Source organism: Etheostoma cragini, chromosome 1 (assembly GCF_013103735.1).
Source record: "Etheostoma cragini isolate CJK2018 chromosome 1, CSU_Ecrag_1.0, whole genome shotgun sequence".
Taxonomy (NCBI): Eukaryota; Metazoa; Chordata; class Actinopteri; order Perciformes; family Percidae; genus Etheostoma; species Etheostoma cragini.
The window spans coordinates 30,023,278-30,033,728 of NC_048407.1; the positions used below are offsets into that span (position 1 = coordinate 30,023,278).

A 10,451-nucleotide genomic window follows, 5' to 3' on the forward strand; every position below is an offset into this window, starting at 1 on the left:
TGTGTGTGTGTGTGTGTGTGTGTGTGTGTGTGTGTGTGTGTGTGTGTGTGAACCAGAGGGATGAGCTTGTGTTGAAGGGTCTGTCCAGGACTATTTTTTTTATAAGCAGTGCTTTGAAGATTTGGCTTTTTAAGAAGTTCCCTCCGGTTGATAAGTGGTACACGTGTGCATCTTGCTCGTGCACGTTGTTTCTCAACACTTTTTTCCCTTCAGTTTAGCTCCACATGTGCTGCTGTGGTTACCGGCTCGCCACATCAGGGCGGCCCAACCTACAGTGGGCAAATTAGTAGGTGGAAATGAGCCGACGGAGAGGGGGAACGGGCAGGGAAGATGAGCTGTTTGGCACTGGGAAGCCAAGTCAGCGTAACCCAGAGCCATCATAACCATGGGGAATTCAGTGAATGTGCTCTTTGAGTTTTGAGATGTGGAGATAAAAAGGAGCAGGAGCCTGGGAAATAGTTCACTAAATCACTAAAGCTCTGCCAATCAATATTTTATGTAACCGTGAATGTGTATAGTGAAAAGGTAATTGACCCATCGAGAATTATCACCAACTCTTTTCGGAGCATTTTTGCTTCTTTAAGGTCATTGTTTTGATATATGCTACTTTTGTCTCTATTGTTCAGTCTCAATGCTTTCCTCAGCCTTGTTTCCAGCAGCAGGCAGCGGTTTTCTGCAAAAAACACTCGCTAAGCAACCCACTGTAAAATACCTGCCCAGGACCAGGCAGACAGCTAGAAACTCGTCAGTGAAGAAACCGGAGCATCAAGTAGCTTGAAAGATGCTTACATGGAAGTGAATAATGGGTTTGGCTGTGGAAATGGACAGAATACAGAGTTCCAAATGACTTAGAGTGTTACTTTGTTTCTGCTTGATTGATTGAGAACATGTTAGGATGTCAGTGTCAATTTTTATTTCTATATCTTATTTAAAAACAACAGTTGACCAAAGTGCTGAACAGGGTCGATGTCAAATACATAAATAACAAGTGTGAAAATTACTACAACCAAAGTACATCACAAGGAGACAAACAACACTTTCAAACATCAATGTGTTTTTGTCACTTTTTCCAATGTTTCTGTCCATTTTTTTCTGCGCCTTTTAACGTTTCTGTGATCTTTCCCCCCATGTTTTTGAAGCTTTTGCGGACATTTTGTTCAACGTTCTTTCATGACAATTTTTTTTTTTGAATACTGTAAAATTGCATAAAACATCAAAATCATTTATTTGACTTTAAAGAGTGTTTATTTTTCTGAAAATCTGGTTAAATTTTGTTTTCTTTTTTATAATAGGTCAAATTTGACCCGAGGACAACACAACAATTAAATATAGACAGCTTTTTTTATTCCTGATTAGAAAAAGATTGCTCACTTTGCATTTTTGTTTTGATTTCTCTTAAATATCCCTTTTTATCACTAATTTTTTATTGTGTCATATACATACAGACGGGTTTCTTTTTAAATGTCCCCAAAACAGGTGTTGCAAAGGTGTTTTAGGTGTCTTATATGTGGAACAGTGTTTTCACCACTCATCCATGTCGTAACATCGAGAAAGCCTCCCAGTTGCAGAGCTTTCTGTTCAGTGTGAATGGGGACAGACAGTTAGTACAGGTGAACAGCCGTCCTGTATACGTGATCACTCGGGCGTCTCGTTCTGTCGGCAGTGTCACGTGGCGAGACGTGACGAAGGACGTACACTGTGGCCTGACAGCGTGGCGGGGCGCCAGTTGTGTCCTTTCTCATTGTGCAGCACTGCGCGACCCCATGCGGTGTGGCTGAATGCAGCTGGTTTGGGACGGTTCGGGCATGAACAGTTGCTGACATGCTGAGACGCAGCTGTCTCTCTGAAGCAATGCCTTTACAGCTTGACACCAGCAGCGGACGGGTGGCAGGAAGACAGAGGACGGACAAAAGGCTTGGCTCATTTCCTCTGTGCTCCTGTCTTACCCCTGCACTTTCTCAGATGGCTCATTTTTGCCCCCAATATCTTGCTTATCACTTTTTATAAAGGTACATTTGCACGCTGAAAGAGACGCAGCTCCGACCCTCCAGGTAGTCTCCAGGGAGGTCCACGCCTAATTAACTAGCAGCCTTTTGACATCGTTCAAAGCGTGTGGCCCGCCCGCTCTCAGGGCTGAGTTACCATTGTGTGTTTTGGCCCCACTGCTCTCTCCTTAACTCTTCACACACACATTTTGAATAGTTAACAACAGCAAATTGTGACATGGTGAAATGGAGGTTGAATGCCACCTGGTTAGATCTGAGAGTCCTGCGATGTGGCCGCTTCCGACTTGGTTTGGTCAGTGGACACAGGCTTTTGGCGGCCGGCAGCAGCTGTGTTCAGGTTTAGACGGGGTGTCAGCGTGGGTTTGTGGGATCATCTCTGTTTACCTTTTGGGTGGGTGGGGGTGGACCACCTGTCTTGTTCCTCACCCGGCCTGTTAAGACCGTTTCAGGCTGTAGTGACCAGCAGTGGAGGATCTTTGGTGGTCTCTGTTTTCTTTTTCTCCACTGGAGGTTCTTTCTGGCTCACAATTCCCACTCTGGCCTCTGGCAGCAGCGAGTGAAGTGAGAATTGAGTTTGCTGTCCGTCTCACCGTTGGTCTGAAGAGGGCTCAACACGTCAGCCTGCGTCACCGGTTATTGCATTGAGACAGGCGCTTTCCTCCTTTTTCACTGGGTATGAACTCTGTTGAACATGTGGCTTGTTTGTGGGATTGATGTGCTTACTAAGACTGATTTATTGTAAAAAAAAAATAAAAAAATAAAGTGAGATTATTTGCTGTCCATCAGTACGTTTTATCTCAAGTTGGGGTTCTGGCACTTGCCTACAAGACATGTTTTTTCAAATCCTTTTTTTTTTCATACATTTTCAACACTTTTTGAATTTTTGAATAAAAGAGGGCTACTTGTCAGGTTGTCGAGTGTTGGCATCTTTTGAATATTTGTATGATGTCACTGACTCATCCTTCTTATTTATTATCATAATCCTGGCAACAGTACATGCAGAAAATGCATTGTTTACTTTAATTTTGTATATTAAAGTGTTGCCCAAATTTCATGAAGCGCCTGCAACTCTTTGCCTGACCAGTTTCAAACTGATCCACTGATAAAAATTTGGCTTAATAATATCCACTTGTAGATTAATACTAACTTTCGGGATTCAGCTTCTGCAACTGACTGTGCCTGTGATACTTTAATAATATCTTCTTCTTTGCTGGAAGGCTTTTATTTTGAAAGTCAGCCGAAGAAGCACAAAAACTTTAGAAAAAGTTGTATTTTATTGTTTTTGGGCAGTACATCGCCCCTGTGCTGCTTGTGTTCTGTATTTTTAACTAAGCTTTTCAGGCAGATAGAGTTCCAAGATCTTTCTGCTTAAGATCAGTTACCTGCTCATATGACTCGACTCTAGCTGCTCTAAACATCCTTAGATAGTCTGATGTACTGTTGCTAGATTTGGACATACAGCTCAACGTGATCTACTGCCCCTACAAAACAGCCAAGCATGTGATCTGCTATCTGTGTGATGCATCAGAGGCTTGTCACGGTGGTACTCTTGAAAGCGTTGTGCTGCCGTGTGTGTGTGTGTTTGTTTGTGTGTGTGGGTATGTGTGTGTGTGTGTGTGTGTGTGGACTCAGTTCTGTATTACATGTAAGACATCTCTGAGGTTCTTTGGCAACATGTTGCAGCCTTTCGCATGTTTATTTACAATTGAATTTGAATCCATGAAAAGCACTATATAAATTCAATTTATCATTTTTTGGGCCAATTGATATCTCAATGACAATACTAATATATATATATATATATATATATATATATATATATATATATATACACACACACACACACACACACACACACACACACACACTCTGTGTGTGTGTAAGAGGGAGAGAATGAGATCCAAGTGGATGTTGTGGTTGTGACACACCTTTTCATACTAGTGTCCAAAACTAATAATATGTGTGTTGATCGTTCACTCGTCATCATCGCTCTCATCAGTTAACGTCAGGATCTTGTTTTCTCCTAGAGACAAGTTGGGATTATTTTTGCTGGCAGGGTAACCGGACTGTAAACTAATGTTTGCATTGTTTATTGGCACCTAATAACTGAAAACATATGATAACAGTTGGCAAGTTTTATGGCAAATTGGATAAAACCTTCTTTCATTTTTATATGGCATTAGCAAAACATGTTTGTAAAATTATACATTTTAGAATGTAGTTTGATGAAGCAATTAATAAACAAACGATCCTTATTTGATTTGTAACACTTCCCACAAAGGTCTAGTACACCCACAAATATTAAAGTCATGGACACAAACCAAAGTCACTTGTTGACACATCTCTTGCCGTCATCCTGCCGTGTGTATTGCCATATTGCCCATTCCTATTCTCAGTCCTGGTATGTACACATGCATTTGCAGTACAGTGTGTACAGTATGCTGGTTTCCTCGGCTCTGGTTGGAGCCAGTGGCCTGTTTGACATGTGCACAGCCTGTGATGTGGCTTTATGTTGACACAACTTCTGCTCCAGACTTTAATTTAGCTCATTGCAACAACAAAGAAATGCACACACATATCTGAGTAAAACACACATATGCTTAAAGTTACAAATCCAGCACAGCTCACAACACTGCAGTATAATCGTAATCGGTCTTAGTTCGGGATTTTCAGTAATTACTGTGTGTTAACACCGGCCACATTTTGTGAGAATTGCGTGGCGCGATAACATACAAAATCAATGCAAAGACGCGAATGGATGCAACACAAATTGTGCATCTATCTTGTATCTGCACGAGTTGAAATGTTTACACTCAAGGTATCAAACTTGCCTAAGAACACAACAAGCTCCGGGGGTCTGAGGACTGCAGGGACTACAGACTGCTCAGGGAAACTAGACAACTTTACAGACAGAGAGACTTGGGTGACGCCATCCCCGTATCCCCTACTGTTAGCGGAGAGTTCTCGAAACAAGGGGAGGGAGGAGGAACAAAGTGGGGAAGAGGAGAAAAGAAAGGAGGCATCTGAAGGGGAAGTGTGAAGAGGGGATGATGGCAAGACAAGACTGAGGAGAAAGAGAGGGAAATGAAAAGAAAGAGGCCATTAATTTAGTGCTGTGGGAGGGATCTGAAGGTTACTGAGCTTTCTCTGCCAGACCCTCCTGGTTTGACTGATGCCTTTGTGAGGAGGCCAGGAACTACACAGACTCACACACATAACACAAACACACACTCTCTCGCACACACACATTACACACATAACACACATGCACGTTCCAAGAAACTTTGGGTTTGTTGCAGCAGGCCAGTTTTAGCAAATTAGGCGCACACACACACACACACGCACACACAGATGGCCATTAATAGGCTTCAAAGTGAGAGCAAAATGGGAAACCTTTATTTATTTCCTTTCCTGGACGTGATTTGCTGTGATGCGTCTGAAAATGTGGTGACTCTGTGTTTTTCCCCACTGTGGTGGGAAATCAGAGCTGTGTGTGTGTGTGTGTGTGTGTGTGTGTGTGTGTGTGTGTGTGTGTGTGTGTGTGTGTGTGTGTGTGTGTGTGTGTGTGTGTGTGTGTGTGTGTGTGTGTGTGTGTGTGTGTGTGTGTGTGTGTGTGTGTGTGTATTTTTGGAGACCGTATTTGTCTGTGTACATACTCAAACTGTCAGTGAGAAGGGGCATATTAAAGGGCCAGTAAGAAAGAAATGTGATGGGTTAAGGAAAATATGTATTGAATGTTGTTGAAGTACAATTTTATTTCTTATTCATCCAAATGAGTGGCTTGTAAGTAGTCAGAGATTGATGAGGTTTCATAGATTGTTTATGTCCTCTTTGACAAAAGCCCCTGCTGTTGGCAAAGTCCCTGTGCTACCTGGGAGTCCACGGTCAGGGCAGTAAAGGACCGCCCTCTGACAGTTTGTGGATGGCTAAAACCAGACAGGGACGCACAATGTTTGTTTTTCCTCACCTAGACTTAGCTCAAATCTTTTCTTTTATCTTATGCTTTACTGAAATGATTTCTTAGGCCCTGAATATGAGAAAATAATGTGTTAAATCATACAAATAAGTTAAGAAAAATGTAAAACCCATCAAAGAAAAGTAAATTGAAATATTGTGTTTTGCTTGTACCACACATCCCTGTTTTGAGTGACACCTTTGTTTTCTGTCGGACAGGTAAATAGATTAAACTATCTTTTTGAACTCATCATTAATCACACACAAAAATCACTTTGGTCCACATTTAAAAGACACTCGTCCTATTTAAATGTAAATGGGCTGTTCTCATAAAGCGCTTTTCTAGTCTTGACTACTCAAAGCCCTTTTACATAGTAGAGGAACCATTCACCATTCACACGCATTTATACACTGCGGGAGCAACTCCGAGCTCAGTGTCTTGCCCAACATGGGACTGCAGGGCCAGGGATTGAACCACAACCTTCCGATTGGCAGTTTACCACTGAGCCACAGCCTCTATATGCTGAAAAGCTAAAACTACCTGAGGCTACAGCTGCATTCTTATGGTCATGATCCTTTCTCTCTGTGTGACACATACAACACACAGATGTTTATGTTCTGTCAGAAGAGATTTACTTAATGAAAGCCACCCATATTAAGATTGGGCATGTTTATTGCCCTCAGAAGGTTTATGGAGTCTCATTTCAAGATGGTGACATAGTGTGTGGCTGTATGGAGCGCATTAGTCTACAGTTTACAGTACACAGCTTGTTGGAGCGGTGATAGAGAAGCTGCATGACAGACGGCATTCCAGGAAAATGCCGAGAAATGCCAATGCTAAAACAAGGAAAGCAGCACATGAACTTTAGGGGTGTGCAAACAAATCTATTCACATTTGAATTGCAATTCAAGCTCTATAGATTCAAAATTGATTCATAGAATTCCAAAAATCAATTATTTTTTATTTTTTTATTTTGTAATGACATTTATACTATCACATGGTAAAAGTTTTTTTTCATTTATTTTTATTGAGAATCGTTTTTGAATCAAGTCTTGAGCCTAAAAATCAATATCGACTCGTGCTCCCCTAATGAACATATTTGAGTTCTGACGGAACTGCCATTTTGTAACTGTTGCAGTATCTTGGTATTACGTTAGAGGCATTATACATTTGGCAGAGAGGTTTGATTTGTCACTGCTCTGCTGGAGAGTTAAATACTTCACACTTGGATTGGGGTTTGATTCCAGTCACAAAAATAAGTGCTTGAGACTTTATTCTCTGAAGACTAGACTTCAAAGCAAAACCATTCCACTTTCTAATTTTGACCCAGTCAAATCAATATAATTGTAATTAAAAAAAAAAATACAGTGGTGCCAGGCATCATTGCAAACCCACACAGCTTGAATATTTAAGTAAGGCCTGTGCTTTAGGACGGGGACTCCACTATTTAAAGCAGTATTTTAGCACTTTGAAAAGAAAAGTTGAACACTGGTAGACCTGAAAGACATGCAGTGGACATGCTTGCCTCTCAAGGACTTGAGACTCGATTTGGGACCTGCCTTGACAAGATTTGAGACCAGACAGACTTTAGACCTGACCTGGATCCATCAAAAAATTTAAAAACCTTAGGGCCGTGTTACATGTATGTTCTGATACCTGTAACATGCTGCTGGTTTTGTCTATGTTGATTTAAAAAAAAAAAGAAACGTCACCTTTGAATCCCCTGACATACTTTCTCATATTGTTAGTGATTCTGAGAATTTTATCGGCCAACATATCGGCATATTGGATTTTTAAATAACCAAATATTTGTACCGGTATCGGGTGGCTTACCTGTGGCTCTAATATCAATTCCGATAAAGAACAAAGTCATTTACCTGAGTGATTGAACATGTCGGAGCTCTAACCCTCTCTTCCTCTGTGTGTGCAGGAGTCCAGGGCAGCGCTGAGTGTTCTTGTGGGAGGAACCACTTCACATGTGCGGTCAGTGCGTTCGGAGAGTGTACCTGCATCCCGGCCCAGTGGCAGTGTGACGGAGATAACGACTGCGGGGACCACAGTGACGAGGACGGATGCAGTGAGTTTGCAACCCTTGTTTTTTCTTTGTTTCGATCTCGCTGTGACTTACCCTAACATTTACTGACTCTGAAATGGTCCCATTTGAAACTTGAATGAAGTGAATCACACAAGCCTGTTTTGCTGCCTTTGATGCGATTCCTTTATCCGCGTGTCTGCACTTAGTTTACTTGGTCGGTGGGATCAAGTGGAAGTCACTGATTGCCCAGGTGGTGACCGATGAAGTTGGGCCGAGACTTCTGCATTTCAAAGAGATTGTGATGCAAACTTTATTCTCTGATTTCAAAACATTTCTCGTAATTGATTAAAGTGCATGATGTAAGAGCTGTCAGCCCTTTTTGTAAAGGTTACTAAAAGTAAATTTCCTTGATTATTGTAAACATAGTTTTTCCCAAAACCAGTTTTTCCTTAAATATAAACTTCTCAAATGGTAAATGATGTAAAAACAAAAGCGTCTGTACAAGATTTCTGTCTAAATAAAATCTTTAAATCTTCTTTTTAAAAAGTCGGATCAAAAACTTCTACTTTTGGCACAATTTGGTCAGTGCCAAAACAGCCTTAGATGTTAATTTCCATGTTTAACACTTTGATATGGGTATTTATGAAAGAATGTTTATGGATGAACTTTCTTAGTAACTGGATAAACCAGCTTGTAAAAGTGGTTGTTAAAATAAATCAGCAGTTCTACACAGTTTATTATGGTTCCTTTGAGCAAGACCTTAAACTCCCACTACTCAAACCAGGACTTCTAACTTTTAGATTGAATTTTTTTTTCTGCTCAAAAAGTACAAGTGTGCTCAGTTTTTCTCCACAAATAGTCCAGAGTGGTATGAAAAAATATAATTGGGCCCATATGGAGCCCATCATCACCCAGTGAAACAGGGAATGGCTCACTGGTCCAGGCGGGGTAGTATTTCTGATGCAGAGGCAGCGCGAGGCGCTCTGCGTGGTGTATGCCCCGTGCAGAAAAATGCTTGAGTGACTTCTGGCACCAGACGGTGTTTGGCTGGAGGGAAGTCTTGGCAGCAGAGCCAGACAGGAGTATTTTCCTGCAGAGCATGTCAGTTTGTCAAGTAGAGGAGATCTTCACCGCTCCTCACCGATCTACACTTTTGTGTATCGATGTGAAATGTCAATGTGAGGGCTTGTCTTTTTTTCTTAGAAAAGCAGATGCTGCCCTTTTGTATGACATTTCCTAAGCCTCTTTGAGGTGTGTTTGTGTGTGTGTGTGTGTGTGTGTGTGTGTGTGTGTTATCATGTCCTATCTAGACTATCAGTCTTCTTCTGTCACATTAAGCTAGTTAGGGGTTGGGAGAGGGGATGCAAAGTGCTATTGATCCGTAGCCAGTTGAATGTTCAGTAAGCCTGATCGCTGCGCATTGATCTGTGGTGCATCACTTATTTAAAGAGATACATGGTAGCAGCTGACAGATATCCGAGCATCTAGCTGGACCTTCCTCATCCATTAGTACTGTCTGATCGATCCTCTGCTCCACTGCTCTGCAGCCGCACAGCTCTAAGACTCTCTCCATGCAATCACGTAACCTCGGAGCTCATATCACAGAGATTCATAGAAACCAAATCTATTTATCTATTTTGTGAAATGATGAATACTTAAAGAACTACACTATACGCAAATTGCCAACCTGGGATGTGAGATTGCAACTAGCAGTTGATGCGTTTTAACGGGGAACAGGCCAAAAAGGTTGTGAACTGGTTTGAGTTATAGATTTAATAAGGTCTCGATTTATCATCCAATAATACTGAATATAAATACCATCCAATACAGTAGAGAAAGGCGTCAGATTTCAATCGTTCCTAGCTTAGTATATTGTGGTTTTACGATACCGAAAGATTTTTATTTTATGTAACTGTCCTGTAAAATCCCAACTAGTTGGGGCAAGAGATACAAATTAGCAATAGATATAAACTCTCTATGCACCACATCAGTTTCATGCTCTGATTTGGAACTATGTTGAATTGCATTGTTCCTATCAAATCATACATTAGTGTGTGCTCTTGCTTCTGAAAATGAATGAGGTTGTGTGTGTGTGAGGAGAGTGGAGGCCCACGTGACACGCCTTCTATTACACTGATTTGAATCAAGCAAGTAGGATTGTAAAGCCGTAGAGTGACATTTTATGGTTTTTAACAACGAATTGAATTTATGAGAGGTAGAGAGCAAGAGAGCGAGAGAGCCTAGATTCTTTTTAGATGTAGGGAGTAAAGCATATTACAAAAAAAAAACACTACTTTTTAAATAAGCTTAGGAGAGAAAGAATATCTCTTTTCAGCAGTTTGTGGCATCCAGACTTTGTCTGAACTTTAACTTAGTTATCATTTATACCAATGTAACAATTTCCAGAGAAAGCACAATTGTCCTGACTCACCCTGGGGGGGGGGGGGGGGGGGGG

General features: G+C 41.3%; 1 protein-coding gene across 3 annotated transcripts in view; it reads left to right on the forward strand.

Annotated features, from left to right (window-relative positions):
* lrp4 (low density lipoprotein receptor-related protein 4) overlaps positions 1-10,451 on the forward strand; it is a 117,549-nt gene that overhangs the window by 42,902 nt on the left and 64,196 nt on the right. For all 3 annotated transcript variants that reach the window (XM_034873238.1, XM_034873254.1, XM_034873246.1), the window contains exon 2: positions 7,892-8,038. In XM_034873238.1, the coding sequence (XP_034729129.1) occupies positions 7,892-8,038 (147 nt within the window). The remainder of the gene's footprint in view (positions 1-7,891; positions 8,039-10,451) is intronic.